Source organism: Stenella coeruleoalba (genome assembly GCF_951394435.1).
Source record: "Stenella coeruleoalba genome assembly, chromosome: 18".
NCBI classification, from domain to species: Eukaryota; Metazoa; Chordata; class Mammalia; order Artiodactyla; family Delphinidae; genus Stenella; species Stenella coeruleoalba.
The window spans coordinates 3642357-3669686 of record NC_137164.1 but is presented as its reverse complement, the minus strand read 5'-3'; the positions used below and the strand labels follow the sequence as shown (position 1 = coordinate 3669686).

The 27330-nt window shown below is 44.0% G+C and overlaps 1 protein-coding gene across 1 annotated transcript in view; it reads right to left on the bottom strand.

Annotated features, from left to right (window-relative positions):
• Window positions 1-27330, bottom strand: part of ATP8A2 (ATPase phospholipid transporting 8A2) — a 438273-nt gene that overhangs the window by 265105 nt on the left and 145838 nt on the right. Inside the window, exon 25 of the mRNA XM_079903371.1 lies at window positions 14640-14812. Coding sequence (XP_079759497.1) covers window positions 14640-14812 — 173 coding nt within the window. The remainder of the gene's footprint in view (window positions 1-14639; window positions 14813-27330) is intronic.

The following is a 27330-nucleotide window of genomic DNA, read 5'->3' as shown; positions in this document are numbered from 1 at the left end:
ACCAATAAAAATGTTTTTCTAAGAGACGTGTTTCTAATTTCACAGCATATTGTTATAGTTCAAACCCTATTATTAAATGCCCCTCAAGAGATATTTCTGTCATGTTATCATACTGTAAGTACTACCTTTTAATGTGGGTTACTTAAAGAGGATTTTCCTGCATGCTCAACCTATACTAAAATATTTGCCCACATTCTATCACATGTACTATATATATCTCCCTACCAAACCATCCTGCTAGCTCACGACACAAGTAACCAAGTGGACGGGTTAACTTATTTTTCTATTTCTCACCCAAAGGAGTTATGTATAAATAGTGATGAGGGTGGAGTCAAGATGGTGGTGTGGGAAGACACCGAGTTAGTGTCTCCCCACAACTAGGGCACCTGCCGGCCACTGGTGGTGGACCCTGACACCCAAGGAGACAGGAGGAACCCCCAAGTGAACCACCGGGGGTCAGGCCAAAGCTCCTTCGGTGGGAGCTCCGTGTCCGAATCACTGGACTGACAGAGAACCTCAGATCCCAGGGAATATTCATCAGAGTGAGGTCTCATGGAATTCCTCATATGAGCACCAAGACCCAGCTCTACCCAACAGCCTACAAACTCCAGTGTTGGAAGCCTCAGGCCAAACAACCAGTAAGACAGGAACACAATCCCACTCGTTAATTAAAAAAAAAAAAAAAAAAAACAGACGGCAAAAAAATATGTCACAGATGAATGAGCAAGGTAAAAACCTACAGGACCAAATAAATGAAGAGGAAATAGGCAATCTACCTGAAAAAGAATTCAGAGTAAGGATAGTAAAGATGATCCAGAATCTCAGAAATAGAATGGAGGCACGGACTGAGAAAATACAAGAAATGTTTAACAAAGACCTAGAAGAACTAAAGAACAAACAAACAGCGATGAACAACACAATAACTGAACTGAAAAATACACTAGAAGGAATCAATAACAGAACAACTGAGGCAGAAGAAGGAATAAGTGAGCGGGAAGACAAAATGGTGGAAATAACTGCTGAGGAGCAGAATAAAGAAAAAAGAATGAAAAGAATTGAAGACAATCTCAGAGACCTCTGGGACAACACTAAACGCACCAACATTCAAACTATAGGGGTCCCAGAAGAGGAGGAGAAAAAGAAAGGGTCTGAGAAAATATCTGAAGAGATTATAGTCCCAAACTTCCCTAACATGGGAAAAGAAATAGTCACCCAAGTCCAGGAAGCACAGAGAGTTCCATAAAGGATAAACCCTAGGAAAAACACACCAAGTCACATATTAATCAAACTAACAAAAATTAAATTCAAAGAAAAAATATTAAAAGCAGCAAGGGAAAAACAAAATATAACATACAAAGGAATCCCCATAAGGTTATCAGCTGATTTTTCAGCAGAACCTCTGCAGCCCAGAAGGCAGTGGCAGGATATACTTAAAGTGATGAAAGAGAAACACCTACAGCCAAGATTACTCTACCCAGAAAGGGTCTCATTCAGATTCAACAGAGAAATCAAAAGCTTTTCAGACAAGCAAAAGCTAGAAGAATTCAGCACCACCAAACCAGCTTTACAACAAATGCTAAAGAAACTTCTCTAGGCAGGAAACACAAGAGAAGAAAAAGACCCACAAAAACAAACCCAAAGCAATTAAGAAAATGGTAATAGGAACATACATATTGATAATACCCTTGAATGTAAATGGATTAAATGCCCCAACCAAAAGACACAGACTGGCTGAATGGACACAAAAATAAGACCCATATATGTGCTGTCTACAAGAGACCCACTTCAGGCCCAGGGACACATACAGACTGAAAGTGAAGGGATGGAAAACGATATTCCATGCACATGGAAATCAAAAGACAGCTGAAGTAGCAATACTCGCATCAGATAAAACAGATTTTAAAGTAAAGGCTGTTACAAGAGATAAGGAGGGACACTACATAATGATCAAAGGATCAATCCAAGAAGAAGATATAACGATTATAAACGTTTATGCCCCAACATAGGAGCACCTCAATACATAAAGCAAATGCTAACAACCATGAAAGGAAAAATCAACAGTAACACAATAATAGTAGGGGACTTTAACACCCCACTTACACCAACGGACAGATAACCCAAAGAGAAAGTAAATAAGGAACTACAAGCTTTAAATGACACAATAGACCAGATAGATTTAATTGATATTTATAGAACATTCCACCCAAAAGTGGCAGAATACACTGTCTTCTCAACTGATCATGGAACATTCTCCAGGATCACATCTTGGGTCACAAATCAAGCCTCGGAAAATTTAAGAAAATTGCAATCATATCAAGCATCTTTTCTGATCACAACGCTATGAGATTGGAAAGCAATTACAGGGGAAAAAAACTGTAAAAAACACAACTACATGGAGGCTAAACAGTATGCTACTAAATAACCAAGAGATCACTGAAGAAATCAAAGAAGAAATTAGAAAATACATAGAAACAAATGACAATGAAAACATGATGACCCAAAACCTATGGGATGCACCAAAAGCAGTTCTAAGAGGGAAGTTAAGAGCAATTCGATCTCACCTCAAGAAACAAGAAAATCTCAAACAATCTAACCCTATAGACTTAAAACAACTAGAGAAAGAAGAGCAAAGAAAATCCAAAGTCAGTAGAAGAAATCATAAAGATCAGAGCAGAAATAAATGAAATAGAAACGAAGAAAACAAAAGCAAAGTTCAATAAAACTAAAAGCTGGTTCTTTGAGAAGATAAACGAAATCGATAAACCCTTAGCCAGACTCATCAAGAAAAAAAGGGAGAGGATGCAAATCAATAAAATTAGAAATGAAAAAGGAGAAATCACAACTGACACTGAAGAAATACAAAGGATTATAAGAGACTACTACAAACAACTATATGCCAATAAAATGGACAACCATGAAGAAATGGACAAATCCTTGGAAAGGTACAGTTTTCCAAGACTGAACCAGGAAGAATTAGAAAATACAAACAGACGATCCTATCACAAGTAATGAAATTGAAACCATAATTAAAAATCTTCCAACAAACAAAAGTCCAGGACCAGATGGCTTCACAGGCGAATTCTATCAAACATTTACAGAAGAGCTAACACCAATCCTTCTTCTCAAACTCTTCCAAAAAATTGCAGAGGGAGAAACACTCCCAAATTCATTCTACGAAACCACCATCACACTGATACCAAAACCAGAAAAAGGTATCACAAAAAAAGAAAATTGCAGACCAGTATCACTGATGAACATAGGTGCAAAACTCCTGAACAAAATACTAGCAAACAGAATCCAACAACACACTGAAAGGATCATATGCCATGATCAAGTGGGATGCAAGGATTCTTCGATATATGCAAATCAATCAATGTGATACACCACATTAACAAACTAGGGAGTAAAAACCATATGATCATATCAATAGATGCAGAAATGGCTTTTGACAAAATTCAACAGCAATTTTCAACTCTCCAGAAAATGGGCATAGAGGGAACCTACCTCAACATAATAAAGGCCATATATGACAAACCCACAGCAAGCATCATACTCAATGTTGAAAAACTGAAAGCATTTCCACTAAGATTAGGAACAAGACAAGGATGTCCACTCTCACCACTCTTATTCAACATAGTTTTGGAAGTCCTAACCACAGCAACAGAGAAAGAAAAGAAATAAAAGGAATACAAACTGGAAAAGAAGAAGTAAAACTGTCACTGTTTGCAGATGACATGACACTATACATAGAAAATCCTAAAGATGCCACCAGAAAACTACTAGAACTAATCAATGAATCTGGTAAGGTTGCAGGATAAAAAATTAATGCACAGAAATCTCTGGCATTCCTATACACCAACAACGAAAAATCAGAAAGAGAAATTAAGGAAACAATCCCATTTACCATCGCAACAAAAAGCATAAAATACCTAGGAATAAACCTGCCTAAGGAGGTGAAAGACTTGTACTCAGAAAACTATAAAACACTGATGAAAGAAGTCAAAGATGACATAAACCGATGGAGAAATATTCCATGTTCTTGGATTGGAAAAATCAATATTGTGAAAATGACTATACTACCCAAAGCAATCTACAGATTCAGTGCAATCCCTATCAAACTACCAGTGGCATACTTCACAGATTAGAACAAAAAATTTTACAATTCGTATGGAAACACAAAAGACCCCGAATAGCCAAAGCAATCTTGAGAAAGAAAAGCGGAATTGGAGGAATCAGGCTCCCTGACTTCAAACTATACCACAAAGCTACAGTAATCAAGACAGTATGGTACTGGCACAAAAACAGAAATATAGATCAATGGTACAGGATAGAAAGCCCAGAGATAAACCCACGCACATATGGGCACCTAATTTACAACAAAGGAGGCAAGAACATACAATAGAGAAAAGACAGCCTCTTCAGTAAGTGGTGCTGGGAAAACTGGACAGCTACATGTAAAAGAATGAAATTAGAGCACTCCCTAACACTATACACAAAAATAAACTCCAGATGGATTAAAGACCCAAATCTAAGGCCAGACACTATTAAACTCTTAGAGGAAAACATAGGAAAAACACTCTTTGACATAAACCACAGCAAGATCTTTTTTGACCCACCTCCTAGAGTAAAGGAAATAAAAACAAAATTAAACAAATGGGACTTAATTAAACTTCAAAGCTTTTGCACAGAAAGGAAACCATACACAAGACAAAAAGAAAACCCTCAGAATGGGAGAAAATATTTGCAAATGACACAACAGACAAGGGATTAATCTCCAAAATATACAAACAGCTCATGGAGCTCAATATCAAAAGAAAAACAATCCAGTTAAAAAATGGGCGGAAGACCTAAATAGACATTTTACCAAGGAAGATATACAACGGCCAAGAGGCACATGAAAAGATGCTCAACATCTCTAATTAGAGAAATGCAAATCAAAACTACAATGAGGTATCACCTCATGCCGATCAGAATAGCCATTATCAAAAAATCTAGGAACAATAAATGCTGGAAAGGGTGTGGTGAAAAGGGAACCTCCTGCAATGTTGGTGGGAATGTAAATTGATACAACCACTATGGAGAACAGTATGGAGGTTCCTTAAAAAACTAAAAATAGAACTACCATACGACCCAGCAATCCCACTACTGGGCATATATCCTGAGAAAACCATAATTCAAAAAGAGACAGGTACCACAGTGTTCACTGCAGCACTGTTTACAATAGCCAGGACATGGAAGCAACCTAAGTGTCCATCGACAGATGAATGGATAAAGAAGATGTGGCACATATATACAATGGAATATTACTCAGCCATAAAAAGAAACGAAATTGAGTTATTTGTAGTGAGGTGGATGGACCTAGAGTCTGTCATACAGAGTGAAGTAAGTCAGGAAGAGAAAAACAAATACTGTATGCTAATGCATATATATGGAATCTTAAAAAAAAAAAGGTACTGACAAACCTAGTGGCAGGGCAGGAATAAAGACGTAGACATAGAGAATGGACTTGAGGACACGGGCTGGGAGGGGGAAGCTGGGGCGAAGTGAGAGTGGCATCGACATATATACACTACCAAATGTAAAACAGATAGCTAGTGGGAAGCAGCTGCATAGCACAGGGAGATCAGCTCGGTGCTTTGCGATGACCTAGAGGGGTGGGATAGGGAGGGTGGGAGGGAGGCTCAAGAGGGAGGGGATATGGGGACATAGGTATGCATATGGCTGATTCACTTTGGTGTACAACAGAAACTAACACAGCATTGTGAAGCAATTATACTCCAATAATGATCTTTTAAAAAAATAAAATAAATAGTGATAACATGTAACTTTTACCTGGAGGAGAGAATCAAACATAATAGAAATCCCTAAAAGTCAAAAGTTGATCTCGCAGAATGATAAGCATAAATTATTTCCTGAAATAGTTATTTAAGATGAAAACAGTCCTTAACTTCTAAACATGAGTCATCACCAAAATTATCTTTGGTTTACAAAAGTTTAATAAGAATTTTTTTCTATGCTAGAAATGTTTAGAAAGGGATTCCTTTTTCTATGCTGGATTAATACTCCGAAATCTCCAAATATGCCAGTCTCTACAATGGTTAACACAAGCGATTTTTTTCAACACTACAAAATCTTCATCCGCCTAATTTTCATTCCAGAGAAATACTAGTAAAACCTGTGGGTGGAAAAACATTTCTTACACACTGGGCTTCTGGAAATTGTTTTCATTCAACATGCTGCCCAAGACCTGTTACATCTGAGCACTCATCTTTGCAGACTAACAATAAGGCCAGTTAGGACCACATAAATTGCTGCAATCATTCAAATAATAGCATTCATTTTAGAGCTCACCCCCAAAAACCTGTCTGAAAATGAATTCTCCCTTAATTGCATTTAATCAACAAATGGGCAAACATACAGTAAGCCGTAATACAAACAACCCAAGGATAGGCTTACAACCTCGACAAGTTAATAACGCTCTCTGGAATAAAAGATCCAAGGAGGGAACTGACTTTTAACTAAACATGTAGGATGCTGAGAAATCACACCATGAAAGAAACCAAAGAAAAGTTTTATTTTTACAACTGTATGACTGGATCCCCACCAACATAGAGGCCAATCAAAACATGATCGGTGGTACAATTTTAATTAGTGTGTCTGAACTCTGTTTTGATACGATTCTTGGGGATGGTTCACAGGCTGAAAGATACCACACAAGAAATGCACAGCATCCTGAGATGTCTTGGCGTCCATCACACCCCCAGCCGGAGTGGAGACCAAGTGGGAAGAGGCAATTCCCTTCCACAGGCGCAGTCCCCAGGAAGGACCGATGCACAGGGTTTGGATAAGGGCGTCAGAGGCTTCAGAGAGTCCACAAAACGGGTATAAGACCGAGCCAGGCGTGGGAACGACAGACTGTCAGCATGTCAAAATGCAGCATCAGTTTCTCTCTAGAGTCTGCTCATATGTGTCCTGCCACAAAATAATCTCTCATCTGCTCCCTTTCCCAAGTGAGACTAACAAAGTCCAGCTCTGCTGACTAAACAGGGGACAGCACGTGTCTCCCAACCAGGCAGGGAGTGAGCTACTGACTGTACCTAAGACACATCCCTTTGCTTTCCTAGGGAACGGGCACAGAGACTTTTGCAAATTTCTGTGCTGCTTACTTTTTTAAAAAAATTTATTTATATATTTTTGGCTGCGTTGGGTCTTTGCTGCTGCGCGCGGGCTTTCTCTAGTTGCGGCGAGCGGGGGCTACTCTTCGTTGCGGTGCGCGGGCTTCTCGTTGCGGTGGCTTCTCTTGTTGCGGAGCACGGGCTCTAGGCACGCGGGCTCAGCAGCTGTGGCTCGCGGGCTCTAGAGCGCAAGCTCAGTAGCTGTGGCGCACGGGCTTAGTTGCTCAGCGGCATGTGGGATCTTCTCGGATCAGGGATCGAACCTGTGTCCCCTGCATTGGCAGGTGGATTCTTAACTACTGCGCCACCAGGGAAGTCCCTATGTTGCTTACTCTTGAATGCATTATTATTGTACAGCAATCATCATGTGTCCTTGCAAAGACTGAGCTACAAAAATCTTATTCATAGTGATACTTAAAATAGTGAAAAAACCCCTCTTAACCTGAATATTCAACAACTAGGAATAAATTAAACCAACCATTGTGTTTTCATAACAGAACACTACAAAGCTTTTTTAAAACACATTTTATGTTACTATTTGCCGTAGAAACTGTGTAGCATCTTTTCACTTTACATATTGTGAACTGGCTAACGCTCTTTCAAGAAAAAGCATTTTAACTGAAAAAGATCTCCATTTAAATACCAATTGCTAACAGTAATGATCTCTAGTCTACGGGACTGTGAATGCTGTGTTTTTTCTTCTTGCTTATCTGCCCTTTCTAACTTTTCTCCACAAGAAATATAAATCACTCTACAGTTAGCAAAATCAGCCCCGAAAGTTTCTGGAAACATTGGTTGTTCTCCCTCAGCCCTCTCCTCTGGAGTGTCTTTACTCCTGCGGTATCAGAGTAAGTACATACATGTTTATCTTCAAATCGATCCTGAAAGACAGAAGTCTAAACACATTGGAGAAAATAAACGATGTCTTCTGAGGTCCCTAATTTGCACAATCAGGGGGAAATCTCTGCTGTGATGTTTTCCTTCCACTCCATCTCCTGCCCAGAGACTCAGAGCCATAAATCACGTCTGCCCGGGTGGCGGCACTGGGGCCCTGAGCATCTCCTGTGTTTGCAGGGGGCTGCAGTGAGGCCATCTATCAGCTCCCTCACAAGGGGAGCCCTGATGACTCTTTCATGACTCTTTTCCTGACAATACAAACCTTTTAAACTTCTCAATGTTCTCAAGAGGTCGAAGTGTCCCCCCAGCTCCCATCTGTGCCTACGAAATTGATCCCCATTTTGACAGAAATAAAGAGCTGCACAGAAAAAGGAAAAATGAGAAAACAAGAAAGACGGTCGTTTTAAGTAAAGGAAAACAAGGAAGAGAGAACAGAGAACTTCTTCAACACACTGAAAACGGTTTACCCATTTTCTACATGACTGTTATCCCCCTGGAGAATGATAAATCCCACAAGACTTTATGCTAAATCGGTGTAAACAAATTCTACTTTTTGAAAAATGTGTTAAAAGCCAAACGTGTCATCTGAAACTGAGTCTTGACAGTAATAAACATGGGACCATGGCTCTGCTGGCAGAGACAATTACATGACTCAAGAGCAGAGGCCCTGATCTCATTCAGATCCAGCAAGCACGGCTAACGCCTCTATCACCTGCTGAACCCGGGGGCAAGATGATATAATTTGTCTCAGGCTCTTATTTCCTCATTTATAAAAACCAAGACAACACTTATCAAAGATCAACAAATCGCGAGACTGCAGTTTCAGACCTCGACATCGTAATTTGTTTATACGGTTTAGTCTCTCTAAAAGTCCCTTGGATATAACATCCTGCCTGTTCCGCGATGAGAAGGCCCTGGCAACGGAGAGGAGTACCACTGTACTGTATCACTGAGACAGTAAACTAGGAGGACCAGTGGGGAGACCAGCAGGGATGAGGCAGTGCGGGGACCAGAGAGGATGGTGACCCGCTCAGTCACATTCCAACTAAAGGTGCCCAAGAACGTCAGTGTGAAAAATCCCAGGTGTAGATGGATCTACAGATCTGGAGCTCAAGGAAGAGGCCACGCTGGACACGCAGACTGGGAAGGTCATCTACTCTCAACCCTGACGACTCACCAGAACCACCTGGAAGTTCGTAAACTTCCTAGACTTCTGATTTAATTGTTCTGGGGTACGATCTGGGGATCACGACCTTCTTTGTTTGTGGTCTCTCAACAAAAATTTTGTGCAAATAAATAAAACTTCCATCCAACATTTCATTTTTTTCATTCAACAAACATTTCAATTCAAGGGATGCGTTCTTGTGTTCATTCGCCTATATCTTTAAGGTAAAGTTAACATAAAATTAACCACTTAAAGTGTAACAATTCAGTGGCATTTAGTACGTTCACAATGCTGTGCAACCATCACCCCTATCAAATTCCAGAACACTATCATCGCCAAAAGGAGACCTCGTACCCACTAAAAGGTCACTCCCAATTCCTCCTCCCCCAGCCCCTGAAAACCGCTCATCTGCGTTCCCTCTGGGTGCATGTGCTTATTCTGAATATGTCATAGGAATGGAATCCTACAATATGTGGTCTTTTGTGACCGGCTTCTTTCCCTACCTATGTTTTCGAGGTATACCCACGCTGTAGCACGTATCAGTGTTTCATTCCTTCTTATGGCTGAAAAAAAGTCCACTGTATGGCCAGACCGCATTCTGCTTGCCCATTCATCCATCGATCGACACTCGGGTTGTGTCCACCTTCTGGCCATTACGACTAGCGCTGAGGATCACTGATGGGGAAGGTGGGTGAGCAGAGGGCAGGCGGCAGAGAAAGACGCAGGGTGGGAATACAACAGGGCCAAGGGCAAACCCTGGAAACACAGCATTTCCAAGGTGCTGTGAAAGAGCCCACGGGGGAATACATAACTAGGGAGAAGAGGGGGGTGTCACGGAAACAGAATCCAAGGGGAGCCCTGGATATCAGAGGCTGAGGACGAATCCAGAACGGAATTGAGAGGCTGTGCATACGGCAAGATGGAGGTCTTCCTGGAGGAGGTCTGATTTCAAGGAGGAGGGGCGTGCCCGACAGGCAAGGGCTACAGACACACATTGATCATTCGCACTTAAGGCAAAGACCAGCCTTGTCTCTGTTCTCCTACGATGCCCAGGAACGGCCAATATCAAGCCTAAAATAAAGATCTTACTGGACAAACCAGTTTACACCTCAACAAATAACACCCCTGCCAGACAACAGTAAACTGCCGTCCACCTTGACCGGTAACTGTTCCGCTGACCAGATGATGACTTTTTGAGGATTTTAACCACGTGTAAAATACTCGGGAATAGCAATGTGTAATTAGCAAAATAGTGTGATTCCAATCTCAGCGAACTCTTTAACAAATTCTTAGACTTTCCCTCTTTCTGCTGCCTGAAGTATTTTTTAGTTTAAAAGTATTTATCCATTTTCACACAACCTTTGCCAGTCTCTGAATCAATACAGCTGGGAGACAGTGCATCACAATTTCACTGAAAAATTATTTTCTGAAAAAAAAAAAACTACTTTGTTATTGGAGAAAAGGGTAACTTTTATAACTATTGCATTTTAAAGATGAAAAGTGTGAAAAGGTGAACCTTATATTTGAAGTCACATATTAAATTTAACTGATGTTTAAATTCTCAGTGAATAGAAAGCACATCTGAAAAGTGAGTGCTTTAAAAAAAATTAAAAAAAAAAGTCTGTGGGTTCTTTTTTCTTTTCCTTAATCTGAAGTACGAGACCAGCCAAGAAAAGTCTCCTGAAGGTAAAATAGTGCACCATCCTGGATTCCTTTTCTCAGTTAGTGTTTCTATTTTGTAGACAGTAACCGTATTTAATTTGAAATTTCCTCTTTCAGTGCCAATTCCAGTTTGAACGCCTTCCTGTGGAGCCGTTAGGGGTACAGCGTGATGTGACACACGAAGCCCTCTGAGCGCACTCACAGTCAGAAGGGGAAAAAGATGTTTTTCTTTGGTATCAAGCACCTGGCAAGCAGAGCGCGTACTCCCATAGAGCCTGGAAGGCATTCCTGGCTCTCCCCTGAGAATCCAAACGGACTCGTTCTGATTTCCCTCTGAAAAACCATGAAGTTAGAGCACGTGTGCTACAGTTTACCAGATTTTCCGCATCTCTTGCTGTTTCTGGTGTGGTGTGTCTCTGCTCACCGCCACAGCGCGGTGACGGCTCCCTAACGTGGCAACTGCTGGGGACCGTTGACTTTCTCACCGTGACCTCAGGCTCTACGTGAGACAGTGACCACCTCGGGTGGTGACACTTCGTAGACATCAGGTGCTGCCTACCCAACCACTTAACGACGTAGACCAAAGGGGGAAATTGTGAGCAAGTCCTTCCCCATCATTCTTTCTAGCCTTCTTGCCCTGTGTACGTCCCTCATCTAAACCTTCCCAGTGGAATCCAGGAAAGAAAGTGCGGTGCCAACTGCTCAGAAAAGTGGGCTTGTTAGATAACGACACCAAAACACAAGGGACAGAAGAAAAAACGCTTCATGAAAATTAACATCTTTTGTGCTACAAACAGTACCACTGAGAAAATGAAAAGACAGCCTACAGAAGGAGAAAAAACATTTGTAAATAATATATCTGATAAATACTTTATCCAGAATACATAAAGAACTCTTACAACTCAATAATACAAGAGACAAATAATCCCACTAAAAAAATGTGCAAAGGACTTGAACAGACATTTCTCCAAACAAGATATATAAATGGCCAATACGCATATGAAAAGATTCTCAGCATCGTCAACCATCAGGGAAGTGCCTATCAAAACCACAATGACAGACTTCCCTGGTGGCGCAGTGGATAAGACTCCACAGTCCCAATGCAGGGGGCCCAGGTTCGATCCCTGTTCAGGGAACTAGATCCCACACGCATGCTGCAGCTAAGGAGCTGGTGAGCTGCAACTACAGAGCCCGCCTGCCGCAACTAAGACCCAGCGCGACCAAATAAATAGTAAAAAATAAAAAATTTAAAAAAACCCACAATGAGGAATCGCCTCACACCTACTAGGATACCCAATCGAAAGATGGATAATAACAAGCGTTAGCCTACATGTGGAGAAACTGGAACCTTCACACACTGCTAGTGAGAATATAAAACAGTGCAGTCACTTTGGAAGCCAGTCAGACGGTTCCTCCAAAGGTTAAATATACAGTTACTTCCTGACCCAGCACCTTCCCTCCTGGGTGTGTACCCAAGAGAAATAAACACAGAAATCCATACAAAACCTCGTACATGAATCTTCACAGCAGCATAACTCATAATAGTCAAAGAGTATCAACAGGGCTTCCCTGGTGGCGCAGCGGTTGAGAGTCCGCCTGCCGATGCAGGGACGCGGGTTCGTGCCCCGGTCCGGGAGGATCCCACATGCTGCGGAGCGGCTGGGCCCGTGAGCCATGGCCGCTGAGCCCGCGCGTCCGGAGCCTGTGCTCTGCAACGGGAGAGGCCACAACAGTGAGAGGCCCGCGTACCGCAAAAAAAAACAAAAACAAAAACAAAACAAAAAATAAAAAATAAAAATAAATTAAAAAGGGAGGGGACCACCATAAAACCAGGAAGCACGGTCTTTCATTTCCAGATGCTCTGATCATCCCTCACTGTCTCAGGTCCCTCAAAGCTGTACTGAGCGTCCTGACTTCCAGGCAAAATGGGCTTCTCATCCATTGTTTCAAGCGCATTTGAATCTGTTCCTCGCCCCCATGGTCCTCAGATGTCCTACAGCCACACGCACAAAAGCAACATTTCTCTCCAGCAGGGAGGCCCCACCAGCCTCCAGCGCCCCCTGGCCTTCGGTGGCAGGTTCCAAATTACGAAAAGGGATCAGGACAGAGAAAAGACACGGAATATCATTATGTGAAGACAGACGGTCAGGGCTCTGGGGGGAGGTGCACTCATGGGGACAGTGAGAACAGATTCTTTGGTCTCGTACAGAAACCAGTAGGAGGAGGGGGCAAGGCTGGGGAGACCTGGGAGAGAAGACCTTCCTGATGGCAGGGCAGCGGGGCTTGCCCTCAGACCGGCTGGGCATCCCCAGCGGGCAGGGTCCTGCAGTCTGGGCAGAGACGCATGGCATCACCAGGGCCTTCGGGTAAGGCAGAAATGCCAAGGCCACTTGTCAATGTGACAACGGTTATTCTAACTGGACCAGGCTCAAACCCACAGGAGGCGCTCCTCAGAGACTTAAAACAGCAAGGAAGTTCAAAGCATCTTGATAACAGGCTTCTGAGAAAGTATCAAAGGAAACAATGTAGGAAAAGTGTATAACCGTAAAATATAAGAACAGGCAGCAGTGAAATGATGAATCCGGCAATATGCATTGAGCATTTAACAACCACATACGAGGCGCGGCCTGAACACAGTGCTTTCAGAAACGGGAAGCTCCCCTCTCACCTTTCAAGTTGTTTGCTGCAAAACTGGGATGGTGCTGCTCGTCTTTCTTTAGTTTCTTCTCTTTATATCGTGTTTTGCTTTATTGCACTTCACCAGATACTGTGTTTTTTACAAATGGAAAGCTTGTGGCAACCCTGAGCTGAGCAAATCTACTGGTGCTCTTTTTTCCAGCAGCATCTGTTCACTTTGTATCTCTGTGACTCTGTGTCACGTTTTGGTAATTCTTAAAATATTTCAAACCCTGGACGGCAAAAATGACCGCCGCTGAAGGCTCAGGTGATGGTTAGCATGTTTTTAGCAATAAGATATTTCTGATTTATTTGTACATTTTTTAGACACAATGTTACTGCACACTTAATAGACCACAGTATAGTGTAAAAATAACTTATACACACACTGAGAAACCAAAAAATTCTCCTGACCTGTGTTATTGCAATATTCGCTTTATTGTGGTGGTCTAGAAACAAACCGATAGTATCTCCCAGGTCTGCCTATAATTTGCCTGACTTTCAAATCTCTATCAAAACTGGACCTTGTATAGCCAGTAGCCAATGGGTTGTTAACAATCCCACCCTAAAAACCCTTTCCAGATTTCGAGAAAAGCCAGCAGGGGCATCTGGTTAGGCCTTAAAACAAAAATTGTCACAGCACGGTCCCCAGCCAAAGCTCCTTGTGGACTGAAAAGCAGCACCGACGGTCCCTCAGGAAAGAGGCATCCAAACCCCACAAGACTTGGAAGTTGAGAGCATCCTTCCGGAACCAAGGAACCAAGTCCCTGGGACCCTTGTAACATGCCACGAGCTGGAGACCGAGTGTTTCATTTTACCTCTGTGAATATGACCAGAGACCCTGGCTTTGATCACTCTGATCTGCTCAGAAGTCAATAAACAAAACAAAAATGCAAAAACCACTAACCGCCTTGCGTGCAATCTGTGAGCGGACAGTTGAATGTGTATTATTGTTTTGCTTTTTTTTTTTCCCCCAAAGCTTATTCCCATGAATGGTTCTTTCACGTAAACCCAGGACTCAGACAAGTCAGAATATGAGTCTCGGGCAGCCTCCGTGAGCCTACCTGCAGCATATGACCGCTTTGCACGAGAGGGCCAAGTCCAGGAAGCTTCTCCTGACCTCGAAGGACAGCGCGTACTTCAGGGTGTGCCCGTCGATGATGAGGGCCGCGTCGTTCTCCTTGCCTAGAAGACTCCCAAGGTCAGCGCAGTGCTGAGTAATGGCTGCCCGCGTGGCCTGAAACAAGGGGGGGGGGGGCGGACGTGTCACATTTTAATAAATCAAAAACAGAAGCTTTCAAAAAGCAGAAAGAAAGGCCCAGAAATCCAAAGTACGTTCCTTAAAATGAAAACATGCCCATTCTAATGTGAAACATACAGAGCTCAACTTGGCATATTTACACATTAAATGACACTGGCCTGCCCTCTGGGTCTGTGCTATGGGTGAAAACATCCCCATCGTGAAATTTTTTTTTTTAAAGCTTTTTTTTTGATGTGTACAATTTTTAAAGCCTTTATTGAATTTGTTACAATATTGCTTCTGTTTTATGTTTTGATTTTTTTGGCCCCAAGGCATGCAGGACCTCAGCTCCCCAAAGAACCCGCACCCCCTGCATTGGAAGGCCAAGTCTTAACCACTGGACTGCTAGGGAATATCATAGTGATATTTACATTTGATATTTACAATAACCTACTCTGGTTGCCGTCTATCCAAATTCTTCTCCATTGGAACTTTAATTGCTTAGGTTCTGATGACTATCTTTCTCTCCCCTCCTTTACACTACACACATATTATTCTTGGTGTCCCTAGAACAGGAAACTCCATAAAAACAAATACATTTTTGGGGAAAAGGTAACGTTGCTGGAGTTTAAATGCCAAGCATCTCTCAGTTCACACAAGGTCACCTTTAAAGCATCCAAAAGATATTAGAGGATATAAAAATAACACAAAAGATGAATTTCCATTCTCTGCTGAGATCTGCAGATTAAACCATTTCTCTCCACGTATCATCAGAGTAAGAAACGAACTGATAATTTTTTCATGTTACAAAAAATATCCAATAAATTAAACTGCCAATACGTTTTAAAACATTGCTACCAACCTAAATAAGTGCTTTGGTGTGATGTCTACGATCAGATGGAATTAAAGCATAGAACCACTTTTGAGATTTAAAAACAAGGACGTTCTGATCTTCCAATGGAATCTGTGATTACGAATAGGATATCAAGTTCAAATATAATATACAAAAGACAATTTTTGGTTCATGATGAAAAGCCTGCTTAAGTTAATCAGGGAAGTACATAGGTCAGCTGAAATTATTCCGTCTGGACAACTGTCCTTCGGCTATTAAGTTATATTTACATCTATCATCTGGTAACATAAATTACAATTAAGAAATATGTGGGGGCTTCCCTGGTGGCGCAGTGGTTGAGAGTCCGCCTGCCGATGCAGGGGACACGGGTTCGTGCCCTGGTCTGGGAGGATCCCACATGTCGCGGAGCGGCTGGGCCCGTGAGCCACGGCCGCTGAGCCTGCGCATCCGGAGCCTGTGCTCCGCAGCGGGAGAGGCCACAGCAGTGAGAGAGGCTCGCGTACCGCAAAAAAAAAAAAAAAAAAGAAATATGTGGAATGAACAGGGATTCTTCCAGCCCTCGTTAAACTGAGGATCAGCTACCATCACCAAGTGAGAAGCAGAACATACTATCTTACTGCTCGGTTACCCTTTAAACAAGAGACTCTGACAATATTAAAAATCTGCGCCTAAGGCACAGTTGGGGTGCTATGGTTAGGCGGCCTGGGGTCTGGTCCCGACTCTCCACTTACCACCTCTGTGACCTTGGGCAAAATAAAGAACCTCTTTAAACAGCAGTTTTCTCGAGGGTAAAACAGAGCTAAGGATGCTCACTTCGAATACTCACTTCATAGCACTTTTCTTATGAAAAGTGAGCTACTCGGGGTAATCTACTTGGCATATAATTAGCATCCAATGAAACCCATTCCGCTTCCTGTTACTATTTATTCATGAAGAACTTCCTACACCAAGGAAAACACACACCTCCGCCACTTCAGACAGTGAATAAATGCCCTAAGTGACAACGCCTGCTTTGTCAATGCAATAATAGAGGAATTGATAAAATAATGCTCTAAGAAAAAAAGTTAAATTGACTTTTACTAAAAATAAAGGACACTTTATACTTCTAACTCTTGGTTAGTTGCGTAATCCCGAATCTCAAACAAAACATCTATGTTTACTTTATCTGTGCAAACAGCCTGCCCTTTAGAGTTTGGGTAGAGAAGAAAATTCCACCCACTTAGGGAAACCCCAGCTTGGCAGCCTGGGGGTGTCACCGGGGGAATCAGACAGGTCCGGGCAACTCTGGAGGGCGTGCCTGCCGGGGTCCAAGCACAGCAGACAGAAAACCCTCCTGGGAAACGTCTCGCCAAAGCAATCAGGCCGGTTTGCAGATTTGGTCCACGGACAGCAAGCCGGCGCCGTGGCAGAGGCTCAGACCAGCCCAGGGTCCTTCGAGGAAGAGGCTGAGGGCACAAGTCCCTGAGGTGCGCAGACCCTGCCTACGGCTCTTCTTTATGGGGACACAGCACCAGTGGAGCTACGCAGAGGCAGTGATATTATGAAGGGTACTTTCTCTGCTTGGGATTATTTCTGGAGTGTGCACGAGGACAGACCGGACACTGACAGCTCTTCTTCCTGGGGGAGGTCCAAGTGTTGGCGGTTGGCCACCTATCACTGTGGGAGGCTCGGGCATGATGCGGAGGGGTACCACCAGGAGAAGCCTGAGCAAAGGGAATATGATGGGAGAAACATGCTGAGAAAACTATGTTCCTGATGTTACCAAGGCTGTTGCCCCGGAATCATACCCCTGCCCTTCCCGGGAATGGAAACCAATAGCTCTTATCTAAGTTTCAGGAGGAAGCTGACAAGAACTGCTTAGAAACATCTAGGCCCAAGATGGCGGAAGACTTGACTTCCAGTGGACTTTGAGCCTCACTGTACACTCGTGAGCTGCTAAATGACACACCCACCAGTGCCAGGACAGTTGACAGTTGCCATGACAACAACCAGAAAAACCCAAACGACGACTGAAAAGGAGTATTACATCAGTTCCGGGTCCAAACACATCCCTATTCCCGGATAACCCCTGAATATTCCTGCTCCTCTTTCCAAATCCCTCCCTTTCACTCTGACCCTCCTATATATTTGGTATACGTGTCAGCTTCTCAACCCAGTTGGCCGCTTCTCCATTCTTTGGCCGTTCGGTAAAGCTTGCGCTGTCCCAGTGTCAGCATCAGTCTTGTTACTGGCTGTGCGATCCCTCTTCCTCCCTCCACCCCTCAACCCTAGTCTCCCCCTCCGGCCACATGAAGACACAGCATGAAGACAAACCAGGAAGAGAACCCTCATCGGGCCCTGGATCTGCCGGCACCTTGATCCTGGGCTTTCAGCCTTCACAACCATGAGGAGCAAATTCCCGGTGTTTAGGCCACCCAGACCATGGTACTTCTGTTACAGCAGCCCGAGCTGACTAAAACGAAAGGTCACTCCTGGAACTCACTGGCGATGCAGCTCTTCTTGTCAGAGCGGATATAGAGCTGAAAGGACCATGTGGGTACAGTCAGTGCGCAAGCAACAAGCTGTCTCGTTTACTGCCTCGAGTAAGGTTTCTACTTTCACATCGTAACTGCAGGGACAGCATACACAGCACGGGAGATGAGGCTGTGAATGCATGGCGGGGTTGGGAGTGGCAGGTGGTCAGGGCAAGGCCTCTAGGAGCAGGCGATGCCCATGGGGGTAATGACCCCTTGGCGGTGCTGAACTGCACCCTGCAGAAACATGGCGGCCAAGCTGTCCACTTGCAGTGAGAACACCAAACATTCCTAAATCACGCAACACCGATAAAAGAGACTTCACGTTTATATTCCATTGACCGGGCACTTTCTCACACGCTGGTAAAGAGTACAGTACATTCATAAATGGGTTCAACTGAACAATTACATGAGTCAAACCTATCACCGTCAACCAACCAAGACGTAGTTACTGAAGTTCCTACTATGCTCTATGGTATCTACCCCCATAAGTCCTACAGTACAATCAGGGTGGCAAATACACACACAAAAGAATGAACTAAACAAAACCTAATATTCTCCTGATGGGCAGATTGTAGACCCCACCAGGATCATACCTTGCCTGGTGTGGCTCATTTTTGTGTTTAGCTGGAATTATACTAAATTTTAAATTCTATGAAGGCAGAAACTCCTTTTGCCAAAAATCTCTGATCACGAGAGCGCAAGGCAGGCGCGCCATACATGTGCTGACTCCCTAAATTAACTGATGTGTCTAAGCTACGCCTTCACTGTAATATCTTTAAGAGATTATTTACTGGTCTTCAAGGCATCTGTTTGTCTGACCTTCTTGTGGGCTATTCAGCCTTCCTCGTATATTTTTACGTTACATCTTCCTTAAAAACGATCGGTCCTTGATTCTTCTTATTCCATGTATCCTGGACTCTTTGCCTTCGATGTCCTCGAGGCCTAACCTTCCCCCTTACCTGAACCATCCTGTTCTCCCGGCAGTTCATCTGCTCAGAATCACACCTGTGCCTTTGAGACTGAAAATCTTTCCTACCACTAAACTCCCTCCAGATTCATCCTTCCAGCTCTACCCTTGTCTCCAGCCTCTACTTAGGTCTTTAATTCCTACGTTTTCAATGCCCACTCAGCAATAATCTTTGATCAAACCCAGACTAGCTCGGCCCACCACACACATGTGGCAGAATATAGGTCCCTTCTGTGCAATTCTCGAGCAAGCCAATCGGAGGTGTTAATATCCCAAACAGTTCCTTATTCTCAAATGGACCATGGTTCAAAAGTCTATTTGTGAGTTAGTTATTGGGCACTTAGACTCTATTTTCCCAAAGGAACGATGTTACAAAGTGTGGCTGGATCCCAGGGCCTGTTAATGCCTACTTAGCCCAGTTGCTAAAATTTATACTGCAGTCTCTGAATTTAATAAAACACCGACTACGGAAGTTACCATGGACTTGGCTGTTAGCGGGGGCACAGGGAGCCGGGGCTGGGGCTTCATTTCCTGAAAGTTACGAAACATCCCGAAATTCTTCATTAGAATTTGCCTTTTAGGCATTATTATGAAAAAATATATTTCCAGCTTAGCATACATGTTCTTCCATTTTGTTTTCCTTCACAATTGAAAACACACAGGACTTAAAGCCAAAAGTGGGCAACTCTGAGTAAAGGCTGATCTCTGAGCCACGCCAGACACTTTTCCCCAGACATGCTGTATGATGAACCCTGCGCTTCTTATCAGTAAGGTCAGCACTTGTCTCTGCCTTGCCGGGTTTTTAAATAAGATTCTATAAACACCATAGACGGTGCTACCCTGTGATCTCGGGAAATGGTTGTCTCTCTGCTGATTCACAGATCAGAGGTTCCTCTGATGGCCCCTGAGCACAGCTGAAGCGCACCCCGCTCAGCCTACAAGCAGATGGGACCTGGAAGGCAGTTCTACTGTTAATCACTTTAGATTCAATAAACAAAGCGGGAGAGACAACCCTTTCTAGAACCCGGATGCATTTTTACCAATTTGCAGATAGCAGGAATCTCTCCTCAAAATTAAACAGTGCCGGCAGCGGTGAACCCTGTCGAGGCAGGTCACCGTCTCCTTCCCCGAGCTCGGCAGTGTCCTGAGGAATTTCTGAGTCGCCGTGGTAGCAGCAGCTGCCTCAGCCCTCACTTTGATGTTCTGCAAATTCCAACGGGCTCAGAGCTGACGATGCTGAAAAGCCAGGATGGCTCGAGTTTCAGGAGCAGCAACTCAACCAAATCACACTCAGCCTTAAAGTTCAGGAGCAAAGTACCTTCTCCTGAATGAACCTTGGGCCTGTGAGCCTCTAACGGTCGCGCTCATCCTCTAGACCACAGGTTCAAGAGAAGAGGAATCTGTAGATAAGAGGAACCTATTAAATGTGTCATGTTTCAAGGACTTCCTATAATACAAATCATTTCAAGGAAGATGAGATTATACTTCACAGGCATGAAGCAAACATCCTAAAGAGATAATGTGGACTCTTGCTACAGGTACCCAGGTGCCTGCCTGGTACCCTCAGATCACCTTTTATCACCACCCCCATCAGGCTTTTCTCTACACTGGCTTTCTCTACCTCCCATAGAAGGTTTCCATTTCTGATTAAAAAAAAAAAAAATATCTTCTCAGTGGAAATCTACTCAATTTACTGAATTCACACTAGCATATAACCTCTACAGAAGTCTTTTTGCTTTTGTTTTGTTTTTGTTAATCAGCTTCTTTGAACCTCTTCTACAATGAAAATACAGAAGACTTCCATCACCCCAAATGTCCCCCCGAGCCATTTTGCAAGCACTCCCCTCCCCTCCCCCACTGCCAGAATCCAGCCATCATTGATCCACTTCTGTTACTATAGTTTTGCCCCTTCTAGAACGCCACACAAATAGAATCACAGTTGCTAGTCTTTTCTGTCTGGCCTATTCACTTAGCCGAATCCTTTGAGATCTGTCCAAAGTTTCTGCACTTATCAATAGCTTATTCCTTTTTGTTTCCAAGGAGTATTCCAATGTATGACTGTGCCACAACTGTCCACTCACCTGTTATTATACATTGCGGCTGTGTCCAGTTTTAGGATATTCCAAATAATTCTGCTATAAATATTCGTATCCTAGTCTTTGTGTGAACATGTTTTTATTTTTCTTGGGTAGATACCTAAATTGAAATTACTCCGTCATACCGTCTATACAGATACATGCAGAGCACACGCATGTTTAACTTTATGGAAACCATGAGACTGTTTTCCAAAGTGGCTGCACCGTCGCCTTCTCAACGGTCCCGTCTGAGCATTCTAGCTATGCCGCCTCCTTGTCGACCCTGACACCAGCAGTCCGTTTAACTTCAGCCTTAGATTCTAATGGCTACGTTGTGTTAGATTTAGTAGTTTTAATTGCATTTCCCAAATGACTAACGGTGTCAAATCTCTTTTAATGCTTAATGAATTAAATGGATTTCTATTTGCTGGGATTGCACGGCATACAACTAAGCACAGTGGAATAATTTACGTAATACACGGGGAATTTTTTTTTTTTTTTTTTTTTTGCGGTACGCGGGCCTCCCACTGCTGTGGCCTCTCCCGTTGCGGAGCACAGGCTCCGGACGCGCAGGCTCAGCGGCCATGGCTCACGGGCCCAGCCGCTCCGCGGCACGTGGGATCTTCCCGGACCGGGGCACGAACCCGCGTCCCCTGCATCGGCAGGCGGACTCTCAACCACTGCGCCACCAGGGAAGCCCACGGGGACTATTTTTTATATAGGGTAATAACAACCATGTATGGAGGCTAGCACCAAGAATCTCTCTTTAGGGCTGGAGACCCTATTTTTTCAGTTCCTTCTTTTCTTTTTACATCCTCCATCTCTCAAAGATGCACATTTTCCTGGAAAGGCATCCCCGGCAAGATTAGAAGAGAGATTCAGTAAGTGGGGCACGTGAAAGAAGCTGGGCAGCAGCTGCTCACCAACAAGTATCATTTTTAAGAAAGAGACCATTTATTCTCTTAGGCTTCAGAGCCTAGAAAGTTTGAAAACTATCAATCACCACTATTTATTGAAAGAAAATTTGACTAACAGTTGTGACAGAGCTCAAGTCACCGAGGTTAAAAACCTCCCTGAAAATATGTACTTTCTTTCGCTTCTCAAAGGATATTAAATAGCACACCTAATATGCTTAATTTATTTTCTGCCGCAAAACTAGATTTTGATTTTAGCGCCAGGAATCCTTTTACATACTAAACAAATGTGTTCTTGCATAGCTGTGTATAAGAAGATCTCAAAAATAATGCAGATGCGTGAAAAAGCGTTTGCTATTTGAACCTCTACTATGGAATCTTTTTGCAGTTTTTGAGAAAGGAGATAACCCTTTTTAAGAAATGATTTCAAAGTGGGACCCTCCCGCAGGAAGAATGTGACATCCCCATTTGTGAGGGATCCCTCAGCTGCGTATAAAATGACCCTCTCTAATTCCATGGAACAGTTGCTTCTCACACATCTGTCCAGAATGGATCTCAGGAAGTCACTGTCTATTTCGGGGACACAATGAATCACATTTAAAATCATCACACTAGATAAACAACAAGGTCCTACTGTAGAGCACAGGGAACTACATTCAATACCCTGTGATAAGCCCTAGTGGAAAATAATACGAAAGAACGTATGTATGTATAACTGAGTCACTGTGCTGTACAGCAGAAATGAACACAACACTGTAAGTCAACTATACTTCAATAAAATTAAAAATAAAGAACTCATACAACAGAAAAAAAAAAAAGTACTGTCAGTGATTCTGAAAGAGTCACAAATAACACATTAATCTCTAAAGTACCTTATGCACTCCAAGCTTCTTGGGCACACCCCTCCCAAAAAGAATCATCACGCTCACCAGGAATAATTTTACTGTCAACATAACAACCTCAACTTAACTACTTAATTTCCTGACCTTTGGAGATTTACATTTTTAACTTTTAACATATCTATATTATATATCTATCATAGAGTCATTGGCTTAACTATTTCTAAAGTGGCCTTGATTCTTGGACGAATTATAAAGTGCCCAAAGCAAACACAATGGTGACTGAGTTTAGAAATTTTAAAACAAAGTACTGCAGAAAAAGTTGCTAGAGTATTTTTAATGAACTGTGTGATTAAGTATGTCAGCTAAACTTTGGCCAAGGAAGACAGAGTGCTATTAGTCTCACACAAAAAGATAAAATACCCCAACAAGGACCCACTGTATAACACAGGGAACACTATACTGAATATTTTGTAATATTGAGTACTACAATACTCAATAATAATAAGGGAAAACAATTTGAAAAAGAATACATACGTATATATACATATACATATATATGTATGTATAACTGAGTCACTTCGCTGTACAGCTGAAACTAACACAACATGGTAAATCAACTATACTTCAGTTAAAGAAAAGATAAAATACCAGTTGCAAACTAAAGATCTACATTTGCTCCACAGTGACAAATGCTAACATCTGTTACGCCCTCATAGGGAGCACGTCGTAGGTACCACAAAATCATCTCAATGCTTGACCTACTTATTTGCTGTATGATAAGACCAATTTCTTAATAAACATACGCTAACTTTAAAAATAAACCTTATGGATGCCATGTAAGAAAATAAACATGATAATATTAATTTCCCGACGTTGGGTTGATTTAAGCTTTTCACGTTACTATTTCGATGATACAGCCTTTATACTTCCTACTTCTAAAGGCTTCTGGACTCTTAGAGGAATTATAATGTGTCCAGACTGTGTTTAGACCGGTGTGAACAACAAAAACAGTAAAAAACCAAAACATTTCTGAAAGAGAAATAGTGAAGGCGGATCATGGAAGATCCCCAAACGCACGTGTGGCAGCAGCCGGCCGTGCTGACAGGCAGTGAAGGGTGTAGCCACGCGAGAAAATGGGCCCTTGGGCTCCCATCTCGGGTCCATGGAGGCGAAAGCACGGGACACGAAGGGCTGGGCCTCGCTGCCGCCCACATACTCCCCAGCCACAGCTGACCCACCCTGGCCCGGTTCTGGAAAGAGCCTGTCCACGGGTCCTCTTCAGTTTTCCTGGAATCACTGTCGTTGGGGAGAACAGGCTGTCACGTGCCTACCAACCTCTGCTCTGTTAGGGAAACATCTCATGTCGGCGTGGGACACTGTCACACACTTACACACTTCCTAAACGATCGCCTCCAGTCGGAAAAGTCAGGCGCATGTTCCATGACACACACGTCTTCAAAATCAATAAATAAGACCACATGAATCAGTAAAAGTGTAGGAAAGGTCTCGTTTCCACGGGAGACCTCCACACTGATGACGGAGCGGGGAGGAAGCCTCGTCGTGTTTCATCTGGGCGCCTGGCCGAGAGGCAGACCCCATGACCAGCCAGGGCGGGCGAGGGCGGGCAGCCTGGGACACTCCTCGCCAGGCTCTCCGCAGACTGGCAAGGACTCAGGGTTATGGAGATAAAGTTGACACTGAAATACAGAGCGAGGACAAAAAGCCTCCGTGTCACCTTCACGCATTAAGGGTCTATTATGTGCATACGCTTCTGGGGGTAGAGAGGCCCAGAGACAAAGAAAGAGCCTCACAGACGACACACAAGTGCCAAGAATCACCGCGTGCGCACATCCAGGCCGCAGGCCTGAAGGCCTGTGAGGCGCGGGGGCCCCAGGCGTGCATTGGGGTGCACCGGGGGACAGGCTGGCGGGCTGCGCTAGGGGGAAGCAGGAGGACCCCTTCCCAGAGCCTGCAGGGAGCTGACGCGGGCTTCTACGTGTAAAATGCCCACCGGATGACACGCGTGCAAGACGCGAGGAGGACACAAAGCAGCTAAGGGGCCTTCACGTGATGAGGGGCTCGCCTTCTTTGGGATGACAGAGACAAAACCAGGAAAGGCGCTGAAGCAAAACACGCGCGGTGCTCGCTGAACAGTCAAAGGCCGAGAGGCAAGACGGGGCTGAGCTAAGCCTCTCGGCAGGTGGATAAACTGGGCATCACCGGGAAAGGCACGGGAGGATGGGGGGGGTAGCCCGGGACTGGGGGTCAGAGCAGAGCGGATTTGGTTTAAGAGGAAACCCCTGTTCCCTGCGAGACCGCGGCGGGCAGGCCGGCTGGATGGCGGGGAACACCCGGCCTTGCTCTGGGGGGCTCTGCTTCTCGGAAGCCACGCCGGCCACTGCGCCCGCAAAGTTCCCACGGAACATCCGCAGCTCGTTCTGTGTGGGTCACATGACCTCTCCATCCACGCTGCCCCGAGAATGGAAAGGAAACCATCTGGGCAGTTTCCCTGCTACTCCTCAGGGAGCAAAGCCAACAAAGCACATCGCTCCGCAGGTGCTGAGCTACAGCCGCCGCCCCCCGGACACCGACCCGGGCAGAGCCATCGTCCGCTGTCGGCTGAGAACCACCTCCGCTCTGCTTGGTCCCCTGCGCGCATCATCACGTGCCCGCGGTCACGGGCTTCCAACTGAAGCTCTGAGAGGCCTGGAGGCGTCAGCGTCCTGCACCACTCACACCTTCAGTAAGCAGGCGTGGATGTGACTGAGACACGGCCGTGCCCCCAGATCCAATCTCCCTGGGGACACGTAGGGGGCACATCCACGGGTGCACATGCCAGGGAGGAAGGTCAAGCAGGGCAGGAAGCAGGAGTCCATCGGAAACTGGACACGAGTGGCCACCATCAAGGAGACACCAATTTACAGGCCAAAGCACAACAGTTTCCGCTTAACTGGACAAAAGGTCCCGACGTCCGTTTGAGGCCAGGAAATATAACCCATAGGTTGCTTTCAGGTTATTCATCCCACTTTAAACAAAACAAAACAAAAAAACCGTTTCACCCAAAATTAAAAAAACAAAAACGGGCAATTTCACACGAAAGCTCTGATACCAGTTTCTCTTGAAAACTACAGCACAGGGGACCCCTGGGCCCACGTCCTGCATGGCCGCTGCGCCTGAGATGCAGGAAGGAGCTCTCCTGGCTACGACGCCTCCCCTCCGCACCGACTGCCCCTCAGTACTGGGTACTGGGCATCACGGGCTCCTGGGAATGTGCTGCTCTGTTTCTCTGCCCACCTGCCACTAAAAGTGGGAATAACCGTGAGGAGGGCGGCCACGGCCCCCTGGTTCAGGGATGCTGATGGACCTCAAACATTCCCTGCACGTTCCTGGCCCTGCAGGACTGTACTGGACCCACTCCCCTTGGTGAGCACCGTCTTCTTTGATCTTTAACGGGACACGACTGGTGCAGAGACACGCTCCCCCGAGGGCTCCGCCCGGCTTCTCTCGGCGCTTTCCGAGCTGTTTCTAATACGGGTGCAGGGCTCTATGTTCCACCCAGCTGACAGAGGATCAGCCTCTACAAATAAACTAGTAATTTTGAGAGAACATACAAATTCCCAGATGCAAAACCCAAAGGGATCCAGAGGAATGATTTCCTGAAGCTCCTTAAACGGCTTTCTGCAGAGATTTCACCTCTAACACACACATACACACACACACACACACACACACACACACACACACAGACACACACACACACAGAGCTTTCCAGATGGCTAGCATTTCTACAGGGAAAAATAAAGCGTCCACTTTACTATTAAAAACTTTGAATAAGATGGCATACTCGATGCAGTTAGGGACTTCTAAAGTGCCTATGAGAGCTTCCTTCTTTATATATATATTTTGGGGGTCCCAAGTCTTAGTACTAAAAGCTTAAAAGAAGAGATGAAAAGCTATTCTGAGAAAAATATATACATACATCCTATATATTATATATATGGCATATATGATATATAAAATATATATATAAAATACTTATATACTATATACACTACAATATACCATACCAAATAGTTTTATATATATATATACATATATATATATATACACACACATCACAAACCATTTTTGTTAACCTTACTTTTGTTAACCTTACTATTCAACAAGTACTACGCTGTTATGTACAGGTGATACTCAAAGTATTGGGGGTATAAAGATATAATAGATTCCCCCCTGCCCACAAGTCTTTAAGAAGCATGCTTTCTACCAGGGACACAAGAATGGAAATGCTTGATTTGGTCAGAAGAGTAGCACAGGTCTACCAGACTGAGCATGTACTTCTGTGTGA